We start from the raw sequence: 27,258 nt of genomic DNA on the forward strand, positions 1-27,258 counted from the left end.
GAAGTAGAGTGAGAATGCTGATTGTTTCTGCATGCCACACGCGGGTTTTATAGTTCCTCCTTGGCTTGCACGGGAAAATGCTGTCTGCAGAGGGGGTGGGAGCTTGAAGGAATGCTCTGGAAGGTTCTGGATTGTTCTCTTGCCGCACTTTGGTCACCTGCCTCCCACCCTGGGTGCGGAATAGGTGCTCTAAATGCTGATGCACAGTGTGTGGGGCACCGAGGTGACGTGTCCCTGGGATGTCAGCTGGTACGGCAGTATCACTATAATGTGTTTAAACAATGATTTTGATACCTTTACTACAAAAAAAAAAAAAGATGCTTTAAATGTCTCCTATACCCCAGAGATCTGTTTAAGAATGTGTTCTGGAAGGCTGTATTTTCTCTTCATGATCATTCTGAAAAGGTTTGGGTAATACTCTCAACAAATAAGCCACGTCTCCTTTAGTAACTCTTTATAAACTTTTATTATAGCCCCTATCATTTTATAAGCAGTCCAAGTTTACTGACTACCCAGGGAAGCCTTCTTTTGTTTGTCCTTAAATCGTTAAAACCCCTCTTTCAACCTTTAACAATCTCTTCTTATTTCTCTTTTCCTAAGGATCATTTTTAAAAGTTCCCCATTCAGCATCTCCACCTTTGCATTATTTTATAAACCTTGATCACACCACCTTTGGGCCTTCGTGTTTTTAATATGACAAATACAGTTCCTTTATTTATTCATTCAGAGGAGACACTATTCCTGAGCCCCAGCCGGGCACAAGGGACGTAGAGGTTAAAGCGCAGCCTCGACCCTCAGAAGGCCCACCGTGGATTTGGGGAGGTGTGATTAGACAGACGGCTGTGCTAATGGTGGTAAGGAAGGTGCTCCGGTAACATGCAGGGAGAGAACAACCCGACCCAGACTGGAATGTCCAGGGAGTAACTCCTGAAAAGTGTTAGGAGTTAGTCTAGTAAAGGAGAGGGAAGAAATTAGAAATTTGCGTCTAATGTTAAGAATAGAGCTTCAGACGAATGAGATAGATTTGGAATTTAACAGCGAAGATGATAGCTGCTGTAACAGATCCACCTCGAAGCTTCAGTGGCTGATGACAGTAGAGATTGATTTCCAGCCGGCAGGGAGGGGAGGAGGTGGAAGGTCTCAAGGGGCTTTCCTTTGAAGGGCTGGTCCTGGGAATGGCCAGCAACACCTTTGCTTCCTTTCTGTTGGCCAGATCTCAGTCACATGGCCACACCTGGTTGCACGGGAGGCTGAGAACTGAATTCTGGCTTCATGTCCAAGAAGAAGAAATGAATTTGATGATCAGATCAGCTCAAGTTGAGGAGGAGGCATGGTACCCAGCTGAGTGCATTGCCTCAGAGCAGGTAGAGGACACACCATGCAGGGACCTGGGGAGGGAGTGAGGACCTGGGATCCAGAGACAAGAGGGAGTATTTCCAAGATGCAGAGAAGGGAGGTTAATAGTGACAACATCTAAGTAGGATGAGTGCTGCCCATTCGAGTGGAACGTAACTACACCTCGTAAAAATGCATCCAGGCGCCGCTTCCCGGTTCTCACCTTTCACTCTTGTTTCCTGCTCGTGCGTGCTCACTGGTGGATCCTGGTGTTGGTGCTTCTCTGCTGCTGAGCTTGGCTGTCTTCTTCAGTGCCATTGTTCCCCCATCCCTTCCACCATGCTGCCCTGGTTGCTCCAGGTGAACACCTCTTGAGCCCATCCAGCCAGTTTGCTTTGGGCTCCGACCATGGAGAAAGTTTCATTTCATTTCAGAGCTGCCATCATGCAAGCAAGATTCATGAGAAGGACTCTCGTCACCGGTTAACTGAGTTGTTAACTAAAGTGAGGTGCTTCCGTGGAATGCTGAGGTGAAGGGGCAGGGGACCAGGGATAAACACAGATGCTCTCCTGGGACATTTCCCAAGGGTGCCCTTTCTTTTATAAGAAAGCTATTCCTAGCTGGTAGGGTCCCTTGGAACTTATCTGCCGATTCCAGGTCACTCCTCCCACTGGCATCATATTTCCAAAGCAGGAAGAAGGTCTGGGGTTAGCAGGTGGCACGTGAAGGCCATGCTTGCTGGTGGCTGCCCTGTCCAGGTCAGACTGTGAGAAGCTGTGGCCAGAGCTGTCAGAGCTGGGCTGGCACCTTGGCTGTTGTTCTGGGGATGACAGATGTGAAAGATCAAACATCCCTCTCCGTGTGTGTTTCCTCCAGTTGGATGCTAGGACGATGATAGACATTTCCTTATGTTGTGGCAGGTAGCACACAATCTTAGATGACGAGTTTCCAGAGCAGAGGCTTAATGTTCAGAATGTCTTATGATGCTGGGGACACATTCACTGGCCTTTACATGTCATTGACCCTATTAATACAAGGAATTTACTGGTAAAATAAGGTAATATATGTCATAACCCTATCGTTCCTTTAATCCTTGACGTGCATGTGGAGTTGCTCCTTTGAGACTGAGCTAGATAACTTATTTATTAATTCATGCATTGATTCATTTGGTTATTACTTGACATTTGATATGTGCCAGACACCATAGGCCCTGATAACGGAGGATAAATAAGATGTGGCCCTGTCCTCTAGGAATTAACCATTTAGGAGGAAAGGCAGATAGGTTCACATTTAGAAACCAATAATTTCGTGAGCACAGTGTTTGGTACAGCACGAACACGGTCCTGTGGCATCACATAGGGAAAGTACCCAAGCGAGATTCGGCCATCTGGTAGCCTTTCCCAAACAGGTAGAGGGTGCGGCATGGGTATTAAGGGTCAACAGGGGGAGAGGCAACTGCAGAAGCCCAGAGGCAAGAGAGAGCACCTTGCCTCTGGGAGTGCAGGCGGTCAGTGTAAAGGGCCAGTGACTGAGCGAGGCTGGAGCGGGGCACACGGGCCTGACCTCCATCAGAGGGCCATGGTGCCGTGTCCTGGAGGGCGGACTTTCTCCTGAAGGCAGCAAGGAGTCCCCGGAATGTAGTGAGAAAGAGACACATTCAATTTCTTATAGCCATCTTACAATGAATTGTAATGGAAAAGAATCTGAATATAAATATCTATGTGAATATGTATAACTGGACTGATTTGCTGTCCACCTGAAACTAACATGTAAATCGAATACACTTCAATAAAAGATAAAAATTAAAAGAAAGAAAGAGACATGATCGAAACAGCATGGAGACGTGGGTCTGTGTCAAGATTGTGGCAGTGGGACGAGAGGAGGGAATGGCCTTAGAGATAATGGAGAAGTAGGATCCGGAGACCTGGAGGGGTTTCAGGGAGGGAGGACCCACATATTACCCCTGGATTCCAGCTTGGGTGACTGATGCGTGTAAGATGTTGCTCTTCACTATAACAGGGAATAAACAAGGACGAACAGGCTTGATGGGGAGCGTTACCACGTTGACCAGAATGTTACAGTAAAGCCAGGAGACAAACCATCACGTCTTTGGGTCTCACCGGCTCCCAAGGGAACCTTTCTTTGTATCGTCCCTTCCAGCAGAGCCCAAACTCACTAAATCATGCTCCTCAATTATTGGGAAGTAAGCCTTATCTTCCTAAAAAAGGAGCGAAGGCCAAAGGAGTGTGTATCCGAAGGAATACTCCCAGCTGCTCTTGAAGGTGACGACCTTCCCGTTAGCCGTAGCTTTTCAAGGAAAAAGATGTAGGTGCTTTTAGCGCAGAGCTCCATTACCAGCTTCTGTTCTGAGAGCTGGAATGTTACAATGTACACACGCACGTATATTAAAAAGCAATTTAGAGTGATTTAGGAAAAAATTATAATCTTACGAGAATATAAATCAGTCTGTCCTTGACTTGAAGGTTTCGCTGTTGCCACTCATACAATTTCAGAGAAGGCAGAGCAAAAAATAGAGACGGTCCAGAGAGGGCAGTAAAAGCGAGAGAAACTGAAGGGAGAGGATGTGATTCTAGAATCAAAACCAAGAAAAATTGGGAATCCTCATCTTGTTGCCCTGAAAGAGGAGCAGAAAAACACAGAGGCAGAGAGAGAGAGAGAGAGAGAGAGGATTGATACAGAAAGTAACAAAAGGAATAGCCAGTGGCCGGTGCTGCCGCTACAAAGCTGATTATATTGAAAAATACAAAACTTTGGGTTGAAGAAAAAAATGTTTCCTCTTAGAGGGATAACATATGTAATTAAGCTGCTGGGGATTCTTATGGAAACAACTGGTATCTTGAAATGCATCATCTGTTTTTCTTCTGGGTGATAATGCTTGCGCTGGCAACTTAATTAAGGAGGAAGCTCTGGATCATAATGCTTTCCTCGGAAATGCTCAGAAGCTCAGTCAAGGAGGCGGAGTCCCGGGCTGAAGAGTAGCATTGACAGCTAAGCCTGACGTGGAGCATTTACGTCACCCTGAGCACCGAGCATCTGGAGGCTGGAAGCCCCTGATTGGTTGAATTTTTCACATTTCTCCTGGTTATCACACCAGCTGCTGGGGGAAAAACCTGCACAACTGGATGGGTTTGAATGAGTGTAATTTAAAACATTTTAAAAAGTGATCTGTAACCATTAAATTACTTTAAGATCAATAGTGGTCTAAGCATTAGGAAGCTGAAATTAAAAAAAAATTTTTTTTTTCAGCTGGATTGTAATGTTTGGAAATGGAACTGTCAGAGCAGAAACAAAATACCAAATTTCATTAAATCTGACAACCGAAATCCTAAGACAAATTCTGACTGCACAGAGGCATTAAGATGTGAACAATATTCAGAACTGATCAAACGTGGTATTTTGATAAAATGGCATATTCGCAAATATGTACGCACACACACACACACACACAGAAGTGACAGAGCATTCAGTGTTACTCTCCTTTTCCTGCTTTTTTCCCGCCCCTCTGTTTCTGCATTTCCCTCTTATTTATCTATTTCTATTTCTTAACTGACCTACTGTCTCAGTTAGATGTGTCTGTCTTTGTTTCTTTCTTTCTCTTTCAAAGTCAGGTAACACCAGCGGAACAGAGAAGTATGGGTATTTTTATTGGTTTTCGTTGTGTGGATGTGCACCTGTTAGAAATGGAAAGCCACTTTTTAATTTTGTTTCTTCGCAGTCTGGCCTCTTTGTCATCCTTTCTGTGGGTTGAAAAGTGGACTCTTCCGAGCCCTGGCCGCCCGAGTTCAGGTGCTGCGTGTGTGACCTGTGGGGTCTGGAGCGTGTCTGGTCCTGGACGGCTGAGAAGCTGGCTTTCCCTCTGCTCTGTGTGGGGCTGAGGGGCGTTACCCCTAAGGACCCGGATGCTACGGGACTAACCACAACACGATCGTGTGTGAAAATGTTTCCAAGTGATTTGGAAGAGATGTGGTATATTTTCTTCAGTATCCGTGGTTCTCAGATTCGAGCGCAACAGAGAATCTCCTGGAGGAGGTGCTGATTTGGTTGGTCTGGGTACTTATTCCAGGAAGCACACCCTGAGAACCGCTGTTTCTCATCGGCCTGCACTGACCTCCATGGCTAAGTGAGGTCAGCACTCGAACACCAGGATGCTGAGTTTCTGAAGGCCACGGTGATGGGCAGCGTTAGACCTGCCCTGTCCGATGGAAGCATGACTTGAGCTGCCCTTGTGGGAGGAAACATTACTCTGATGCGTGTATTATCATTACCTGCTGATAGAAGAAAATAAGACGAGAACACTGACCTTTACATGTTATTTTTCTAACTTGATGCCACGTGAGAGGTACATCCAGTTGGTCCACGAGAGGATGCACATAGATCCTCAAGGACTCTAAAAGGAATGCATTCCAAACCTTAAGCCCTGGGAATTAGCCCTTTAAATGCACTCATGGAGAAAGCAGTGTTAAAGCTGAACTTTGGGTGAATAATCTGGTTCCTGTGTTAGTGAAGGTTGGATTAAAGGTCTTAGACCAACTGAAGCGCAAGCCAGGTTCAGAGACCAGGGGCTTCTCAGCTCCGCCTTCATGAGATGAAGGTTTGACTCTGAAGTGTTGGATCTCTGTCCTTTCCACCCTTCTCTTTTCAATTGAATAAAACAAATACTATGTGTAAGTGGAGTAGTCGTTGAAGTCGGTGAGACCGTACGTGCTGGTACCTGTGATGGGGACAGTCTGTGCGGCCCTGACATTTGAATTTTGCGAGAGGCTTTTATCCCGGAACGTTGTTCTGTTCACTTCTCACGCTCTCTCATTTCCGTGGGCTGCCGCCGTGTGCACCCCAAAACCATTTGAAGTGACTAAAGCTCTGAGGAGTGGTTGCTTCAGAAAAACTGGCATTTCAGAGCGATGGTGTTTCCCCTCAATCTCTGTTGGCGTTTGAAGTCTTCAAAGCGTCGCTCTGATCAGAGCAGCACTTTCCCGGGAGCTGGTTCTCGCCGAGGACGCGGCGGTTTGAGGCCGGCTGCTTCAGGTCGCCCCTCCTGGGAGCAGCTGCTCTCAGGGACTGTGCTTCCAGGCCGAGACCTGGGGCTTGAAAGATTCATCTTCAGTGCAGAACGCATAAATATAAAGTTAACCTAGCTTTAAAATAAGCTTCAAAGTCACTTAAAAGTGGAGTATTTCTTGCGGCACGTCGAGGCGGCCAAGTCCCTGGTGACAGCGCTCGTCAGTGACCCCGTCCGTGGTCTGCAGAGTCTGGTCACAGCTCCCCACGGGAGGACAAGCGAAGGGGACAGGGGAGAGAGGACCTTCTGTCTTCTCCGTTGGCGGCCTTATTATTTCTGGTCTCCTTTTTGCATATCAAGTTGTAGCTCAATAATTGTCTTAAAATGATGAGAGTTAGACCTCAGGAGAAGTTGTGAGACTATTTAGTGAACGTTTCCCATGTGCTTGGAACGATGCAGAGTGATTTTCATGAATTATCTCATTTATTTCTGACACCAGCCTCGGGAAAACGGGGATCATCACTGCTGTGATACACGGGTGGAAGCTGAGGCTTGCAAGGGTGGAGGGATTTGGTCATTTGGCTCTTAGGTGGCGGGGCCTGGACGAGAACCGGCTTTTTGATGCAGAGTCTATGGCCTTCGTCATCTTCTTTTTGAAAAAAGCAGGGGCTCCTCTGACTGAGCAGTCCTTTCTTAGGGAAGACTAAGTAAAAATTCTTTCCACAAATACTTACAGGGGGTTCCTATGCAGCCTTGGCTCTAGAAATTTTTCTGATGCAGCAAGCGATCGACGCTGCCCGTGTTCCCCCCGCTAAGACCCTAAGAAGGTCTGGTGAACAACCATTATGTAGATTAAACTGCTCATGGCTTGGCACTTCTATATAAATACAGCATGTGCATATTTTATCCCATTTAGGGAAATCAGATGGTATTTAAAGACATGGAAAAATAAAACATTAGGAGTCAGATTTCTTACCTGGGTTCTGATCTAGCAAGCCACTGAATTGTCCCCAGCTCTGCTTTCCAACATGTCTGAAGGTGGATGGAATTAGAATCTTGTGGAATTCAGCTCTTTGGAGTCAGGGAGCGTCTTAGGTAAACGCACAGGTGAGATGTCACAGCTCCTCCAGGAGTGTCGTGGGTCCTCTAACGCCTAGAGGTTTCTAGACCCTTGCCAGAGCCCTTGAATTAGTTAATCTCTTGCATTTTGGGGGGCCTCCTGGTTGGGAGACGTCTACAGCTGGGCTAAGTGAACCTTCGTAGATCCAAGCTTGTGGCTCGCAGACGGTGGACTTCTGGTGGATTGGTGCTGGTCAGAGCGCGTTTGCTCAGCCTCCTGGAATTGCTGCAGGTTGTCGGGTCCATTGATTTGACTGGGATTTCTGCAGAGGTGGCTGCAGAGCTGGGAGAAGAGCAGGTGGACTTGGAATCGTCGGACCTAGCTAATTTGAAAACTCAACCTGTCTGGCCTCAGTTTCTCCTTTTGTGTAAGGAATGAAGACTGTGTGCAATGTGATTTCATGTGGCATTTAAATGAGGTAACAGATGATGAGACCTATAGGCAAACCAGTTGCAGATGGAAACAGGCCTGGTGATTGTTCATCACATGTTTGCTTGTTGCTTAAATACTTCTCAGAGGGTCATGTCTGGCAGACTTAGGGTCTTCGGAGGGGCCGACCTGGCAGGTCAGAGATACTGTGCAGCTGATAGAAATGGTCCCTCAGGACTGTAGGGACCTCTTTGTGGGTCATGGGAAACCATGAGATCTGGGAAGGCCACCTGAGAAAGGGCGATGAACTTGAAGATCGACGTTGCCAAGGGAGGAGGGTGGGCTTAACCTTTTGGAGAACCCGAGGCAGTCTTTGGATCTGTGGTCTCCAAAGGGCTAGACAAGCCACAAAAAGAGCCTCTTGGTGGAAAAACCTCCACCTAATAAATTTAACATCTAATCAAAGGTAGCATACCGTAACATCAGAATTCATGAATTAAAGATATGCGTGGGGAGCATTTCAGAACACTTATTCGTTTGTCCGCTCTTTCTTATGTTTTACGCAAGGGAAAGCTTTCTGAGAGACGTGCATGTCATTTTTGTGTTCACAAATCCAGCAGGTTTTGATGGCTGGGCTTCACAGCTCTACTCCTGGTGTCTTCATTCCTCTTGCAAGAGTTTTGTCTAATGTCTTAGGTCTGCAAGAACAAAGTGTTTTTGTCTCTTTGATGTTTAATCTCACTTTTCTCTTTTTAAATTCTTGTAATTGGTGCACATTCTGTCATTTATGAAGCCCCAGTCTCGTTAACGCCCGGTCAATGCTTAATCTGTTTTGTTCTGCTTTTATTTTCAGATTGAAGAATTCCGAAGGCTGAGGACACATGTGAAGGGGGCAGAGCTTGTGGAAGGCTGTGATGGGATTTTGGGAGACAATTTTAGACCCACTCAGCCACTGAGCGACAGAGTCATAAGAGCTGCATTTCAGTAGCCAAAGAGAACCAGAACCAGGGCGTCTTCGTCTGGGTACGTGCGGACTAAGTAAGGAAAATGCGGTGCACAGTTAAGCCTTGTTCCACCAAAGCTGCTCTCGTGATGGTCCTGATCATTTAGCGATACGAACGCACTGCGTTTAAATTTGGGACACATTCTCAAGCCCTGTTAATTATGAGTCAGGTGGTTTTTAAAAAATTTCATGCTGTGTTGAAAAAAACCAAAACAGTCCTTATGTTTTCCCAGCAGAGCAGCCCTTCAGCCTAACTTCGCTTTAACATTGGCTTCCGTAAGAGAAGGCGCCCCAGGCAGAGCAGCAGCGGTAACGTGGTGCCTGCTTACTGCTTTCCTCTGTGGCTGCACCCTTGAAAGTGCAGCTGTCACCTCCTGATGACCAGGGGGCATAAAAGAAGGGACTGGAGGCGGGGGGTGAGCCTCCAGGCTGGCCCTCGTTGTCCAGTGCAGATTTGGGCATCTTGCTTACCTGGGTGGGCGGGCGGGCGAGGGCAGAGCTGGCACCAGTGAAAATGCTTGTTCCGTGGAAGTGCTTTTGTTTGCTAGGTCAAGAAACACTTCCTCATCCTCTGAGTATGGTATGTTTCTTTATTGATCGAAACAGAATTATACATTTTAATATATTGAATTCAATGTATGTATTCCTTACCCTTAAGGACTGACAAAATAAAACATACACGTGGAAAAGATAAAATGTACATAAACGCCTGTGTACTGGATGACTTCTTCACCTTGTCGTTGGCCCAGGAGCGCGTACCTGGGTCAGTGTGCGTTGCTGGCAAACCGCTGCTTCCCGTGGGAGGGAAGCGTTTGTTGCAAGTTTCCTCTGCGTGCAGGACAGAGCTTTGGCTGTTTAATGGACCACTGGGAGTCGGGCCTCTCATCCCCTGTGAGTGGCACAGTGGACCAGGGAGTCACAGAGGGACAGACATCTCTGCCTCGAGCTTGCAGTCTCACGAGCTAGACAGTCAGCATAGGAATTTTAAAGGGTGATGGATCATTTTGTCCGCGTGCTTCCCTGTCCACTTCCTCGCGCCTCTGTTATTACTGGACTGATGCGCCCTGTGCTCCAGCAGCCCGTCTTTTTTCTTCTGTGAATGTGCTTTGCTTACCCAGGTCCTCCTCCCCCTTTCTTCTGCCCATTGAAATCCTAGCGCCCACAGGCCCCAGCCTCTGCCCTCCGCACGAATGCTCTGCCTGTCCCTTAAATTGGGCCTCTTGTTTCACTTTTTTCCTTCCATGTAACTGCTCGTGTATTTCTTATTTCCTCTGCTAGACTTCAAGCTGCCTAAGGGTTGAAACCTGTTGATTTTGCTTTGACTCCATCATGGCACGTGGCTCTTTGGGTCTGGAATGTCTTTAGGGAAATCAGAAATTCCTTGAAACTCTGTGTCCTGTGCCAGCCAGCTCTGTGCCAGTCGCTCCTTCATTCTCTGTTTCTCTGTTAGCCAGTACCCTTCGCCTCTCTCTTCTTCTAATTCTGGGGATGGTGAGGGCCAGGCAAAGTCACCCTTGGTGGGAATGAGAAGGAACTTTCAGTAACTCATCCATGGTGAGATGGAGAAAATCCCAGAGGGCTTTAAGCGAGGTCTTAACAGTGGATGAACTAAATAATATTAAATAATATTCAATCAGAACATCATTGAACATTGACTTTGGGATTGGTTCTGTGTATCCAGAGCTGAAAAGAAAAGATATGGTCTCCACCCTCCCTCCTAAAAGTCTCAGCTAGGGAGTCTGATGATGGCAGAACAAACACTTCAAAAATACACGTAAACACATTGTGATGAATTCCATAAATGAAAAGAACAAAGAAACAGAGTGAAAGGGATTTCAGACAGAGGGAATGTCTGTTGCCAAGACCCGAGGGGCCGCTCCCTGTGGAGATGGGGAGAATCTGAAGCACCGGGGTACCTGGAAGACGCCCGGAGGGTCTGGAGGATGGAAATCAAAGGGCAAGTCAGGCAGGGCCCCTGTCGGACGGCCTTGTCAGCCAAGTTAAGACATCTCCGTTTCATCATGTGGAGACCCCCTAAGGGTTCTCAGGGGTGTGACCTGATCCATGTATGTTGTCAGGAGATCACAGTGGCTGGAGAATGAGTGGGCTGGATTCCTGTGGGCCAGGCCAGGAGTAGAAGGGAATTGTAGAAGTCCACTGGGTAGCCTGGTGAAGGCATGGCGGCTGGATGCTCGAATAGGAGCATTGCAGGTGGAGAGAGGTTAACATGCGTGAAAGAGCCGTTGCAAGTGACATCTGGTGATAAACTGGGCGAGGGCAGAAGGAGAGGGAAATACCAAAGGAAACTTCTGGAGCTTGGGGCTTTAGAAACTGTGGGAACAGAATGCCATTGCGTGGCAACAGGAAAGCTGGAGGAGGCTCCGTCTGAGATGGAGAGAGAGGGGCAAGGCTGATCAGTCACAATAGTGGACCCGTCATGAAGGCAGCTGGAATTTTCGAGAGTGGAGATCAAAAAAGGTCTGAAGTCAATGGGGGAGTCGTTGGCAGAGAGATTGTACGCAGATGTGTAGGTATAATGTTCTAAAGCTACCTAGGGTTGACCTCAGGCGTTCATAACATCTTAGGTGATACTTTAGGACAAGGTAACCAAAGACAGAGAGGTTAGGTCATTTGCCCAAAGTAACTCAGTCACTGAGCATCGGAACTGGAAGCTGGACGCAGGCAGCCTGGCTGGCAGAGCGTCCCCACGCTGGTGGGCAGGATGGCAGGCTGATGGGGCATGCGTGTTGCATGAGCCAGATGTCGAGTGTGAAGGGAGGAGGTGGGGGCACCTTGTGATGGCAGCTCTTGATAAAGCTGGGTGGGGAGGGAGCAGAAGGCTGCAGCAACAGACAGGGGTTGGGACTGAAGGGGTCTTCTTTTCCAGCCGAGATAAAATTGGCATATAACATTGTATAAGTTTAAGGTATAGGATGTGTATTGATTTGATACATTTTTCTATTACAATTTGATTACTGCCTTAGTGTGGACTGACAGCTCTATCATGTTGCATATATATCATTTCTTTTTTTGAGGTGAGAATGAGACTTTTTAATTTTATTAAAAATTTTTTTTGTTGAAATATAGTCAGTTTACAACGTTGTATTAATTTCCAGTGTACAGCATAGTGATTCAGTTATACATACATATATATTCCTGTTCATATTCTTTCTCATTATAGGCTATTGTAGGCACTGAATGTAGTTCCCTGTGCTAAGAAGTACCAGAACTTCTCTCTGTGAGGGGAGCGAGCCGGTGGACGGGAGGAGCTGAAGTTGCTGATTCTCAGAGGGGCTAATCCCAGCAGGAAAGTCTCTGAAAAATTGAGCAGGATCCTAAACAGACAGAGACTGACTTTGGCTAAGAGAAAGGACACTTTCTGTGCTGTAATATGAAGGCTGGAGGGGGTGGTTTATAGATAGTGATTCATGACTCACTTTACTGTTTGAGGCAAAATGGGGTAAAAATGGTGAGAGCAGAGGGAGGGTGGGAGATTGAAGCAGAGGGAGGGTGGAAGGGGCTCACAGGCACGACCCAGTAAGAGGGGCAGGCAGTGAGGTGCAGTGAGGTTTGCTGAACATGAATTTATGGATTGCTTCAGTAGGTTTGGTATGCCTGCTTGCTGGATTGGTAACTGAAAGTGATACTTTTTACTTTTTAAAAATTTATTTTATTTTATTTTTTATTGGTGTACAGTCAGTTACAATGTGTCAATTTCTGGTGTACAGCAGTGTTCCAGCCATGCATATACATACATATATTCATTTTCATTAAAGGTTATTACAAGATATTGAATATAGTTCCCTGTGCTATACAGAAGAAACTTGTTTTTTTAAATTTATTTTTATATGTAGTGGCTAACATTTGCAGATCTGAAACTCCCAAATTTATCCCTTCCTACCCCCTTTCTCCAGTAAACATAAGATTGTTTACTATGTCTACGAGTCTGTTTCTGTTTTGTAGGTTAGTTCATAATGTCCTTTTTTTCTTTTCCTTTTTTTTTTTTTAGATTCCACATATGAGTGTTACCATATGGTATTTTTCTTTCTCTTTCTGACTTACTTCAATTAGAATGACGATCTCTAGGTCCATCCATGTTGCAGCAAATGGCATTATTTTATTCTTTTTTATGGCTGAGTAATATGAAAATGATACTTTTTATGAAATAAGATTATTGCCTTGAATTTTTGATCCATGTCTGGCCTTACACCAGACTTGCCTCTAAATAACTAAATAGCCTTCGCTATTTTATCCCTCTCTTACACACACACACACACACACACTCTGAAATGTTTATGAGAAGATTACATATATTTCACATACTTCATATTCATTATATGATAGGAAGATAATGTGTAATTTTCAGTCTTAATAATTATAGTTTAGATATTTTAAGAAAGAGGATGGATTTATTTCCCTGTTTTCGTGGCTGAGATTACTTAAAAGGGGGTCATTTTTTAACAAAATTCCTAAGAATGGTGCAGAAATTCTTTCAAAGGCGACTTCAATTCTGTCTTCACCCTTTTATGAATACATTTTTGATCCTTTTATCTTGAAATGTGTAATACAAATCTAGTCATACTTCTACATAAAAATTATATTGGGAAATCAGACTTATGGATGTGTGCTTTTTATTTGATATTTAATAATGCCCTAAGGCAGGTAATTCAAATTTTTATTAAAGTGAAATGATTTGACAGTCAGACTTTGAATTTAATGCATGAATGTTTCATTTAAGCTCTTGGAACTGAAAAGGAAAAAAACCCTTTTTTCCTGATGGTTCTCTAAAAAATGTTCAAAATAATTCAGATTTATTTCAGCTACGTTTTACTAAAATAACTTTAGTTTTTGGACTTAAAATGACATTTTTTTTTGCATGACATGTCTAGACATCTGGAGGGTTTTGATAACCAAGACTTACTATTCCCATGAATAATCTGTGACTTTTTATATCACCATTTAGGAAGATTGAACGATGGTTTTGTACTTGTTTAAAGAATTAGCATATAACTCACCCAGGTGCAGGGCTAGTTCAGATTTCTGGGGGCCAATTTGAATTGAACTTTCTGATCGACATAGGAGAACCAAATCTCAGTAACAGTAAACCGAAGTAAGACCCAGCTTTATGTCCAGTTTACTTGCTAATATTGGTACTAACCTTCCAATGAAATGATTATTTTTCTGTTTGTTTCATTAAGTAGTAGCCTATTTTCATTTATTTATTATTTATTTTTTTGGGGTAATTAGGTTTGTTTATTTTTGGATGAGGTGCTGGGGCTTGAACCCAGCACCTCGTGCGTGCTAAGCGCACGCTCTATCATTTGAGCTATGCTGTTCCCCCAGGAACCCATCTTAAAAAGCTGTTCTGGCTGTTCAAAGACTTGCCTGTTCCCACTGCGACTCAAATATTGTTAAACTGAGATACTGTAAACACATGTTTACAGTGACTGTAATTAATTATAATTATTTGTTTCCTGTGAAAAACAGTGCCACAAAGCTCTTTAAATAGTCTCCCTTTCCCCCTTCAGAGGGGAAAATATAAGTGTCCTAAATAGATTAGGGGAAAAAAAACAGAAAAAAGGAAGAAGAAAAAATAAGGATTATTAAATAAATATCTCTGATCCTTTTGTCAAACTTGTCCACGTTTTTAGGCAAAGACGTTTCCTGGGTCTTTGAAGTCACATCGGAGACTGCACTGAACTCTTCCCCAAGGATATTTGTGCAATTAATAATGTTGTCTTCTTAGCGTTAATAAAGCTATAGCTGGCATCAACTTCAGATCAGGTTTCTTTTCTAACCTAGCAGAGTTACAGGTTAGAAAAGGCTAAGACATTATAGAAAAGGAGGGGCTGTATGGGGAAGGGATAATGCCAACTCTGAATGACCAAGTAGGTAAAAGCTATTATCCTTCCAGGATAAATGGAAGGCTCAAAGCCATATTTTCAGTCAATAGAACTTGGACTCGCTGCACTCTAATAGTTTAACACGATGTGCAGCATTAGGGTGGGAAATGAAAGCTCAGTGGATATAGCTGTTTTCTGTTTACTGTCTTACATAGAATTTCCTGACAATGGAATGGATTTCCTTGAGGATTTCAAAAATGATTTCAGGAAAAGGCCAAAATACTAGGGGTGCTCAACCGATCTATTATGCTTTGTGTGATATAAAAATTGTTACTAACCCAAGAATGAAAAATATCAAAGCTGTATAGACATTTCTTCAAGATTACTAAAGAAAGAAAGTAGTCCTTGCTTCTTTTTTATGTATTAGGAATGTTAATAATTTATTGTAGATAAAAATCCCTGAAAGATTTATTTTTTTTTCTGCCCTCCCTCTCGATGAATTCAAACAGAATTGTGTTTGGGACAAAGAAAAGAGAACATTTTGCAGTCATGGGCCAGCTTGTCTGTTGAACATTAATATACTATGATATCTTAAATATAGTAGATTTCATGACTTTAAACTTAATATGTTTTTCATAAGAAAATTACTGGGACCAGATTATCTCATCTAAACATGTTGTATTATGTCTTTTTCCCCATGGGTGCTCATTTCTGGTAATTTCCTCAAATCAATTTTTAAATTTTATTTTTCCAGTTTGAGACGTGTTTAGAAAACTTTATTCACGAAGAAGCATTCACTTCAGCGTCCTCCTCATTTACAGCCTGTTCCTTCTGGTTTCTCTTTTCCGTGATGACGTTCGCAGAGGCTAAGAGAGCATCTTCATCCTAGAATTCGGGAACAGTGGAAGCACAGCGCTGCCGGGGGCCTCCCAGGAGCCCACCTGCCACTGGAGTCCTCACCCCTCAGCCTGCAGGGCTGCTCTCTTTGTGGGTGAAGCATCCACGGCTGCTGTTGGCACTGAATGCAGAGGGGCCGCTCAGTTATACCCCGACCCCGGGTCCCTCTGTTAAGTTCTAGAATTGGATGCACAACTGTTGGCACAACTTTCCTTTCAGATGTGTCAGAGACATCTGACACTCACCGTGTGAAAGACTGAATCTGTGATCTTCCTTCCCAGACTTGACTTTCTTCCAGTTTTCTTAGAAATTCAAGTCATGGTTGACATTTCTCTTCCCCGCCTCACCTCACGTTTCCAGCCTGTCATCCAGTTTTGCAGAGTCGCCTTCTGGAAGCTCCCACATCCACCCGTGTCTCCATCTCTGCCATCACAAACCAGAAACCATAAATTGGCTGTCCCTTAGGCTGTTGCAGGAACACCCTCCCTCTCTTCCACGTAGGATTGATGGAGAAAGATTTATAAAAATAAAAGACACAGAGGACGTAGTGCACTCAGCCTTGTGTGTGAGCTCTGATTGATTGGTGTGAGCTGTCTCGAGAGTGTTAAGAAGGATTCTGCATCCACAGCTGAGCACAGTGGGAAAGTGACATGACTCATCGGTGACATCTGTTGGGGGCTGGTGGCGGTACTGTGGTTTGTTATTTCCGTCCACAGTGGGAGGCAGGTTTACTGGCATCTGATTTAAATGTCTCAGCTATGAAGGTGAAGAGTCTTTTGAAAATGGGCTTTGGAAAATTTACCTGCATTAGATCTATTGATCTGTAGCTGGATGTTAGCAGTTACCAAGGAAATACAGAGACGTGATCAAAAGACTGACGTCCCCTGACCTACCTTTTAAAAAAAAGCTATTTTCACTGTATTTTGTGACAGTTATGCTCTGATGAACGTATATAGCAGAGAGCTCACATATAGAGCAAAACCTAGGAAATCTGAAATCACAGCACAGAAATGGAGTGATCTGAGGGCGATGATGGGGTCATGGCGTGAGAGTCAGGAGGGACTTACCTGCCCCAACCCTTTGTTAGGGATAGAAGCCATCTCTCGAAGAGGAGAAGAGGGGAAGTGAAAGAAGAAACCATGTAAGAAAGGTATCTACTGCCATGCCCCTGACAAGGGTGATACATTTTGAAAAGTATTTTTTAAAAATATGCTGTACCGAAAGATTGTCAATTCAGCTGCATAGGTCTTGGAAATATTTCTATGTTAGTACAAATGGATTTGCCTTATTCTTTTTTTTGGCTCTTTTCATTTTAATTAAGCAAACATGCCAGTTAAAACTCGTTTTGGTGGCATACCAGGCTAAAATAGTCTAGACAAGGGCTCATATCTTGGACAGAATCTGAAATACTTGTTGGATAATATGGAGGCTTCTCCAATCAAGAATGTTGCCTCTGCATAACACCATTATCAAAGGAAATTAATTGTTAAAAGAATAAGTCCACCTTGGCTTTGGATGGGTCTGTTTTCTATTCCAGTGTTTCTTTAAACTCCTGCAGAATTTCTGAATTCTTGTGCTTTTGGTGGTTACAAACTCATAAAGGTTTTTAGGGATTGTCTGCAGAGACTGTTTTCATAGGCATCTTAGAAGCATGGAGTTGAATTGGATCCCAAAAGGCATTTAATCTAGGCTTCTGCTTGAAGAGATCTTTAAATTATTACAGATGGTTGCTCCATATCTAGAAACAAGCAAGCAAGCAGATCTTTGTTGTGTGAGATTCCTGCTTCAGAGGTCTTTTGACTCCTGCATACTGCAGAAGGAAAAAAAAAAAAGCCTCGTGAAATACTCTCCTGGTAAAGTATTCACTGAATCAGAACACCATTTTGTATGTATTATTGTATTTGTAATATTTTTTATGGTTTGCCGTAAATGAGTATTTCTGATTAACGTAACTGGTTGCATTCCAAGGATTCCCAGGTTTATGTTTTTCTTGTTTACACCATGTGAGAGGTCCTGTAACCTTTATGGTGCAGAGAAACTCATGTAATTTTTCACAGATACGGATGTTCATTCTGATTTTAGTATGAGTAGAACCAATGGTTCCCTAATGGTATCTTTTCTTTAAAGAATGATTGTACTTAGTGAGTCCCAGCAATAAAATCACTGTAATGAGGAATAAAAGGTTATAAATAAGAATAACAATGTTATTAATCATCTAAATTGGTCATTTATGGCAGATTCCTGTATCTGAAATATTTCCATAGGAAATAATGCTAAAACCCACATTTACTTATAATTAGGCAGAATACAAACCTTCTCTCATTATAATAGTTATGCAAATCCCAACCCAGCTTAATTTCATTGACTTGGATTTCTGAACTAAAAGCATTAAGCTTGAACTAGAGAAAAATGCATAATATGTGCATTCAATTAAGAAGTAATTAGATACTCAATCACCCTTACAACACACCAGGGATGGCGGAGAAGGAAGAAAGATGTGACTCACTCCAGTGTAGCCAACAGTTTGGTTAATTAGTTTAGTGCTAATTGAGATTGAGAAAGTGTCAAAAGTATCGTAGCATAGGTCTACTTCCGAATGACTTTAAAAGGCAGATTTACTGTTTTGTGGTACTTGGACACAGAGTGAGGTGGAATACACCAAGCAGAATGGCGTATCCTAGAGTTCTGGTTCACATTTACACACCCGCTCTGAGTTGCACATACTAGTGGGTGGTGGAGGGGAGATAACGGATACTTCACGTTTCAGACACTGGGCTGTATTTTATCTCTCGTCATCCTCACAGCTATCCTGTGAGGCGTGTGTTTTTGTTTTCATTTTAGAGATACAGACACCGAGGCTAAGAGGGGCTGAGTAGCTTCCTCAAGGTCACAGCCAGCATCGTGCAGAGCAGGGATTCACTCCCAGGGAGGCTGAACTGCAAGCCCGGAGCCCTTTCACTAGACCGCATTTCGGATAACGAAAGGCAGACAGTTACGAAGTCCCCGTGTAACTCTGCCTCCTCATCTCTTTCGGGAGGTCCCTGGGAAGGAGATTTCTGGGGGAAAAGGACACACGTGCTTTCATTTTTGGTGGCACACCGCTGAGACACCCTGCCGAAGGGTCATGCTAGTTTATACTTACGCCGTGGATGGGAGGGGCTTTTGCCCCCTTTCAGTCCCACTGTGTATACTTTCCACTTCTTTCCCGTCTCCTTTTCACTCCTCGCTTTCCTGAAATGTGTTCATCTCCATCAACCTATTGAAATTGCTGAGGCAATTGCTTTAATTTCTCTTTTTGTTCTCTGTTCCTCTGTCTCAAAATATAATACATGTTCCTGGCAGAAGATTCAAATCATACAGAACAAAATGAAAAAGCAGCCAGCATCCCTCAGACCCTCCTCTCTGGGGCCGCCGTCTCCAGCGCTGGGTGGACACGGAGGCTCCCCCCATGGCGCGGTGGGGGGTGGCTTGGGTACCATCCTGACTCCACCACTCATTGGCTGTGTGTGACCTTGAAAAAGTTGCTATCGTCTCTAAGTCTATTTTCACCACGTGAAAGAAGGCCATAGTAGTGCCGACCTCATAGGGTGGTTGTGGCAATACTAAGGGATAATGCAGTTAAAGTGCTTGACATATTTTTGGTCCACGTGTAAGTATTTAATAAATGTTACCTTCATCACAAGTTTTGTTCTTGTGATTTCTCTCTGGGCATCTATCTTATTAGCACATGTAGACATATAATGTCCCTTATGGAATTATATTATGCAGGATATTTTTCTGTCTGATATATCTTTTCATGTCATTCAGTAGAGATATGTCATACTTTTAATGACTGTATGTAAGTTGCCTTTAATTATGTGCTGAAATTGATTGAGCTGTTCCTCTGTCATTGTCCATTCTAAGTCATTTCCAGTACTTTGCTATAATCAGCAGTACTGTGGTTAAGATATGCCTGTGTTTCCTTAAAAATGTCTTAGTAATGAGGTTACTGGGTCAGAGTTTTCATTGTAATACTGTCTATATGCAAATTGTATTACTTTATGTTCCCACTGACCATCTGTCCAAACTGCACGATTTTCTTCACCTTCTCCAACATTGAGTGTTTTTACTTTTTTTTTAACGCCTTGCCAATATGATTAAACATAACTTTGTTACATACATAGTAAGTATTTCGGTGAACACTTGGTTTCATTCCTGAATTCCCTGTTGTGTTGCATTAACCTGACTACTCGTGGGCACCGACCACCGCATCTGTGGCGTTGTTGTGTATTCCAGTGTTTGGTAGCACTAGGTCCCTCACTAATCTCTTCTGCAGGCTCTTCCTATTTCCACATGCTTTGTTCTTCCAGATAAGCTGTAGCATCATTTTATCAGAAGGACTGAAACAAAGAATAAAAGAGAGGGTGAGGAAAGGAGAGAGAAAGAGGACGAGAGAAGAAGCATCTTGGTGAATGTTCTACTTGGATTGCGTTGAACATGTAGAGTGATTTAAGGAGAATTGGTGTCTTTACAGCGTTGAATTTTTCTATCAAGGAGCAATGCGTAGGTCTGTGTTTCCTAAAGATTTTACATTGTTCAGATGTTGTACAGTTCTCTCCTGTCAGTAGATTTACTACAGGATGGGCATTTGGGCTCCGGGATCAGCCTGGGGTGTGGCTTGATGGGGAACCTGACATTTCCACCTGCTGCTCCACAGTGTGGGCCAATTATTGCCATTCTTTCAGCCTCAGTTTCCTCATCTATGAAGTGGGGGTACTGAGAGTCGCATCTCCTAGAGATGTGAGGATTAAGTGAAATATGGTAAAATGCATAGCACGGTGCTTAGCAGGGGGTTGGCACTCAATCCATGCGGGCTCTGACTCTCATTACTGTTGTTTTGTTACCATCGTCAATTTTGACTGGTGCCATTTCCCATTACATTTTTGTACTGGTTGGTATTTTTCCATGGGAAAAAAATAACCGCTTAAGTTTGTCCTTGGCTTTCTTACCAACCTTTCATATAGTTTCCAGTAACATTTTTAGCTGACTGCTTTGAGTTTTCTAAATAGACCCTGATCACATCTGTGAATAATGAGAATTTCATCTTTTCCTTTCTAATTTTAATTGTTCATATTTTATTGTACCGTCCAGAGCACCCAGAATAATGTTAAATAATTAGCAGTGACATCTGGTACCACCTTCTTATTTCTGATTTGCCTGGCTTTCCATTTCCAAATCCTGTGGCATCTTTTCCATCTTCTGTCCTTCAGAGCTTCAGAAGCAGTTGACATTGTTAGCCTCTTCCTTTCCCTTTCTTATTCTCTTTATTTTCCTTCCTCCTGACCGCATACTGTTATTAATGAGTGCATTGAAAAAGTAGGTGACTATCTGCCCTTGCTTGTAACAGAAAGACATTTATTTTTAACCTTCTGTGTCACGTGCGGCCGTGTTCTAGGGACTGTGTGCAAATATCAACGTTATCAGCGTAAACTTAGAGCCTGGCACTGGGACTGAGTCAGGGGACACAGCTAACTCCAAACCCAAGCAGCACAAGAAGACTGCCCGAGAGTGTTGTCCTAGCGGACAGGGGAAGGAGAGGCTTCCAAAAGGCAGCCTTCACGTCCAGCTGTTTCTTAAAGGGTTCTTCTTTTGGAGGTTTTACGCTGAATCATCTCACTTAAAGAGGGTCGTGCTAGTGGGTTATCCGTTAGCTGAGCCAGCTCAGTAGAAGCGAAGTCAGCCCCTCCGGGACCTGCAGTGGCCTCTGGGAAGGACACGTGTGCACAGGTGCTTTTTTATTTTTGATAGCTTTTCAGGAAATTCTCCAATGGTGATTCGATTTGCACTCATTCCCTAGGGTTTCTTCACAGGAGATAATTTAAGGTTCAGAAATAGTCACAGGAAAGGTAGCGTCTGTTATAATTATACTGAAATAGCTGATGATTTAGGCAGCTTCTGAGGATTGTGGCCATACTTCAAGGTCTCATTATGAACAATGATCATTGTATAATAGAAAAGTCCTTTTTATAGTTAAGCTTTCTTTTTATATGTAGATAAATGGATATTTGGAGGAAGTCCCAAAGGGGAGAGAGTCAGCCTAATTACCTTTGTGTATTCAAGGTGTCATTTCTTTAGATTGTTTTACCAAATAAATTTATATTCTGAGTACCAAGTAAGTAGAGTTATTATAGGAAGTTTAGAAAATATACAATGGTATCAAAAAGAAACTTTTTAATCAAATTATGATAATCAATTAAACAAAAAGGCAATTTCGTTTCCACCACAAAGCGCATTAAAGTAACAGGAAGGAGACTTTTCTTTTTAAGTTCAAAAACCTACAAGAGTAGAGAAAACAAAATAGGCAGCAGCAACAATGTTCTGGAAGCTGGAAGCAGGTGGTCGTGTGGTGATGGATGGAGCAGGTCTGAGGGGCCAGGCTGCTTATGTGGCAGACTCTCTGAGAGTGTCGGGAGCTGGTGGCAAGACACCTCTGGATGTTGGAGTGAAAGGAGGCTGACATTGTCTGGATTTGTGACTAGCTGTTTGGGAAGCATTTACATCTCCAAGTCCCCTCCCAGTCTGTGGTGGATCCTGGAGGTCGTTATGCTGTGGCAGAGAGAGGGTATCTCCCTCAGAGGACAGAGGCACGACTGAGGATCAGAATATTTCATCGAAAGTAGTGATTAAATGGCATCCTCACACCTCACGTGCTCCTCCTCCCCGACCCGGCCATCAGCGTCCTGGCAGAAAGACCTCTACTCAGGTGGGGGCCGGAGGGATCTTTCTGGAAGATCGGAACAAGCCCAGGAACTTCTCTAATGAAACAGCCCTACCGGCTCACCCTGGAGTGAGGGCAGGACAGGTGAGCCTCCCCAGGTGCTCAGAGCCTCTGCTCTGGTTTTCTTGGAGCGGCTGTTCCCATTTTCAGGGATGAACAGTTACAAGTACCTGAAAAAGGCCTATTACGTATAAGAGCCCAAAACAAATGGAAGAAGGCAAGGGATAAAAAATAAATACTGAGGAAAAGAAAAACTTCAAAAAGGTAATCATTCCTATCTTCAGAGAAGTAAGGAAAGAAATTGTAACCCTGAGACAGGATGAGGATGCTGTTTAAAAAAGGAATATCAGGGGAAAAAACAAGAATGTTTGGAAATTGGAAACATAATAGCAAAAATGAAAAAATGTATAGCAGAATCAGAAGGCAGAATTGAAGATATTTCTCATAAGAGCTCTCAAGCAAAAACAGGAGAGAATAAAATAAGAAAATTGGAGGACAATCTAAGAGGTCTGTTACCTAAATAATAGGAACTCTATAGAGACAGCAGAGGAGATTTGGAACAGGACCAGCAACAAAATCATTCAGAACATTTTCTCAGAACTCATACGCATAAATTTACAAATTGGAAAGACCCCCTGAACTTTTAGTGTCGTAGGTCAGAATATACCCACACCAAGGCACTGTCACTGTGAAACTTCTGAACAGCGAGGGAGAAATTACAGGGAGAAAAAAAGTCAGAAATAACCTGGAATTTATTTGTTAATTTTTTAAATTGAAGTACAGTCCATTCCAGTGTGTCAATCTCCAGTGTGCAGCTCAATGTCCCAGTCACGCTTTGGAATTTGATCATCAGATCTCTCAACGGCATACTGGAAGTTAAAAGTCAGGGAAGCAGGATCTTAAGAATTCTGAGGGAAACTTGCAACCCACCTGCAGTCCCTGACCCAGGCATGCTTTCAATAGTCATGGCCAGATACCAAGGTCATTGAAAATTTACTTCCCAGGGAGTGACTGCAAGATGTGCTTCACCAAAATGGAGTCAGCCAAGAAAACATACGTGGGATTCAGGAAATGGGGAACCCGACAACGGAGAAGGACAAGGGAGGTTCCCAGAATGGTGGTGAGGTGAGGCTGTTGGCATAGAGGGTGTGAGTCCAGATGCGAGCAGATGAGAAGGTTCCAGAACAGCTTCTGGAAGATGAAGTTGATAGACTGCATGATGTCTTAACTTCTTGAGAGGAGAGTCAGACAACTGTAGGCCATTTTAGATGGAAGACTAAAGTAGGAAAAAAAAAAAACCTCAAGATATTTATTCATTCTAGAGAAAACAAAAAGTTGTACAGAAAAGGAAAATTCGTGATATATTAATACATGGAACTTATTTGTTTACATTTACATCATCGCAGTAATAGAATATTATTGATTGAGTTAAATATTGATCCAACCACAATTACTCTATAATTGTCTTGGGAGCGTGGAGTGAAGAGAAGGGTTTACAGTGTATGGGTGATGTGTGTGTGTGTTTGTGTGTGTGTGTGTGTAGGGGCTGGGGGGCTGGCAGGAGGAAAGGAAAGGGTCACATTGTCATTCTCCATGGGGAAAGTTGACAGGCAATACTAAAACAGAAAACTGAAAAGGAATAATACAATCGCACCAATTATGGTTGTCAATAAAATAATCAGCTAAAAGAGTTGAGGAGGAGAAGGTGGGTGACGTTTGGGACAAGGGACTGATAGTTTTTGTAACAAACCCTTTAGGACTAGTTAACTCTTTAAACTGGGTGCATGTATAATTTTGATATAAAAAGTTAAATCAAATAGGAGCAATTGCTACCGTCATTTTGTTACACTTCTCAGTGTTTGTATGCATATATTGTGTGCACACACACACGTACACACATGCGTTTCCTTGGAGTGTTTGCTTGAGGCCAGATGTTGTGTTGAGCTTTGGAAACACAGTGCAGGTGGAATCCAGTATGTTTCCATCTCATGAAAATGTTCTCTGATATGCTGTAAAGTAAATTTCAAATACTTGATATGGAAAATAATAGGCCGTGCTATAGTTCAGTTTTCAGCTAGTGAGGTATCTGTAAAGTCAAATTGTCACTAGGAGCTCAGTTATGTGCCTGGGAGGCACTGTTGTCACATTATAACAGTCGCCATATTCCATTCTCACACAAACCCTACAAAGGAGGTACTGTTATCTGAGGCTCCGAAGGGGTCAGCAGATTGCTTAAAATCTTACAGGAGTTTGGTGGCAGAGCTAGGATTTGAACTTGAGTCTTCCTGGTTGCACATCCACACCCTAGACCATGATCAGTTGAACCTGGTACCTTGCAGTGAACAGGATCAGGCATCATCAGTCAGTTTTACATTGATCCTTTTGATTTATAACTTGTTGTGTTGTAGTTGTCAAATACATACATAAACAAGGTTCTGTTCTACCTTTGAAATAATTTCTCTGAGGCATAATCTTAAAGATTTGGTCATGACTCACTCTTATTTGAAATTTAGTTTGGAAATATGTATCCCAGCATTATTCATGTTCTCTAATAAATTGTTCCAGAAAGTATACATATTTATATGAACATATGCATACGTGTGTGGACACGTGTATTTCCATGTGTACAAGTAAATCCATACGTACACCATGTAGGAACAATTTAAAAGTATTCCTTTGTATCATAATTTATTAAGGAAGTAAATTTAGTTTTTTCCAGCCTTTTCTTGTAGTGAATATCCTTGCACATAGGATCTTTGCATGATTAGATGACTGTATCTCTATCATAAGTCCAAGAAGTATAATTCTGGGTCAAAAGTATATGCATTCTGAATTTTATTATATTTTTTCTTTTTTTTTTTTTTTTGCCCAAAAGATTGGACTGGTTTATGTTTAGCAACTGTATGAAAGTGTCGGTTTCCCCAGTGCCATCTCTGGCACCATGAGTAGATATATTGAACTAAAATCCTAGCTGAATGGAAAGATTATTCATTACCTTAGAAAGTACCATTGGTCCTTGCGTTATTCTGTATTTATTATTTCTTCATTAATTTAATACAATTATAAAGTTATTCGGGCACTTGGAAGAAGTCTTTTGCACACATGAAATTTGCAGTTGTTACACATGAAATTAATGGCAGTAATTAAAAACTTTATTGTTGTGCATGACATGTAAAATTTTTGTTTAGAAAACAGTTCAGGCATTCACTTCTGTTTTTGGTTGAGAAATACGTGTTTTGGTAAAATTTTGAGCTAATAGATTCTGCCGTAGAAATACCACTATGGTAGACTTTGTGGGAGAATTGCAACGATGACAAACTTGAGGATGGAGATATTTTTGAAATTTCCACATTTTCTTACGAAATTTCTAGTTTCTACTGTCTCTTGTTGGATGGTAAGAAGACGTCTCAGTCAGCTGGGGAGAAATGCCAGTGCATAATCAGTTCCTTCTTTTTTGCCTAAAGGAGGAAGACAGTGGTCCTATAGCGCCCTTGGATGAGAGGCGGAAATCTGAGCTACAGCTTCGGTTTATCCTCGAAGCCTGCGTTGTCTGCCTTCATCTAATCCAGCTCTGATGGACATCTGTGACAGCTGCCTGTACATGTGCTCTTATGAAATACTAGAAATGGCTGTACATTCAAAGGAAACCCCATGTTATTATATACACGTCACTGCTGCTAATAGCCATATTTCTGCACAGACTGTTCATTGCTTATGTGTAGAAGAAGTGAAACTAGTTCTCAGAGTTATTATTAATATGAATGTATATCGTGTATTAATACTGAGACCGGAAAAATACATTTCCAGCGTTAGCAGTCCTTCATTTGCTGTCCCCAACAGAAAGTTCACTCATTTGGAGAATAATGTAATTCTCGATAATAAAGTGAGAGTTTTGATCAAGAACAGCATACAGCTTCACAATGGAATGTTAAGGGTTAGTAAAAGTCATGTTACTTTTCAACCCTCATTCCATGATTAATGTCAGGGTGATCTGTTATAGAACACAATATGGGAGTTCATGCAAGAACATAATACTCACTTTTATATATTACTTTCTTAGTTAAGGGATTTAATTGAATATATGAATCTAATCATATTTATTTGATGTATTAGAAGCTGTCATTTCTAGGAATTTGAGAAAGGTATAGGAAGCAAATAGGGTAAAACGAAAGTGGATACTTTATTTTTTATTTTATAGCTTTATTTTCCATGATAGAAACAGAAATTTCATGGTCTTCTATCATAATTTAGTGTTGTACATTTTGTAAGACTTTAGAATATATTATTCTATAAATTCCACTTCAGCATATTGAGACGTTTCTTTTGCAGATGACCAACAATATCCGTATTTTAATTAATTTAAGTGCAACTGGCAAATTTAAGCGTATGCTTAGATGCGGTTGAATGTGACAGAATGAGATGATTTATGTAAAGCAGTAGAGGGCCGGGCGCACGACACGTACTTAATAAATGTTGTTTGTTGTTGTTATAATTATTGGTGTAAAACTGATGACTTTAATACCATAGACCCCTTTGGAGGGGTTTTGTGATGCAAAATATCTAAGTTAGAAATAATACAGATGGAGTAAGTGTGTGTGGAGAGATTTTGGACGTCTTGGGTAGAGGTTGTAGTAACGAAAGCGTTAAATACAAATAAACATCACACCAAGAATCGCTGAAAGTGGAAGCAGAGAAGGCTCGTGGTGAGCCTTGGGCGGGGAGAGAGAGGAAGCGGAGGCTGATGCAGGGTCAGGACGCGTCACAGCCCTGGACCACCTTAGGGTGGCTTCAGGCAGAGCCTCTGAGAGGCAAAGGCAGCCCTGGGTTCCTCTTTTCTGTAGTTTCTTGTACACAAAAATGAGGAAATGACTGCAAAAACTTGACGTATTTAAACACATATCTTACTTAACTTGA

The 27,258-nt window shown here is 42.7% G+C and overlaps 1 protein-coding gene across 1 annotated transcript in view; it reads left to right on the top strand.

The window, feature by feature from the left end:
- Nucleotides 1-26,252, top strand: part of CA8 (carbonic anhydrase 8) — a 77,471-nt gene extending 51,219 nt beyond the window's left edge. The window contains exons 8-9 of the mRNA XM_072951921.1: nt 8,698-8,867; nt 25,809-26,252. Of these exons, the coding sequence (XP_072808022.1) occupies nt 8,698-8,832 (135 nt within the window). The 3' untranslated portion in view covers nt 8,833-8,867; nt 25,809-26,252. The remainder of the gene's footprint in view (nt 1-8,697; nt 8,868-25,808) is intronic.
- The last annotated feature ends 1,006 nt before the right edge of the window (nt 26,253-27,258 follow it).

The sequence above is a fragment of the Vicugna pacos genome, chromosome 29, assembly GCF_048564905.1.
Source record: "Vicugna pacos chromosome 29, VicPac4, whole genome shotgun sequence".
NCBI lineage: Eukaryota > Metazoa > Chordata > Mammalia > Artiodactyla > Camelidae > Vicugna > Vicugna pacos.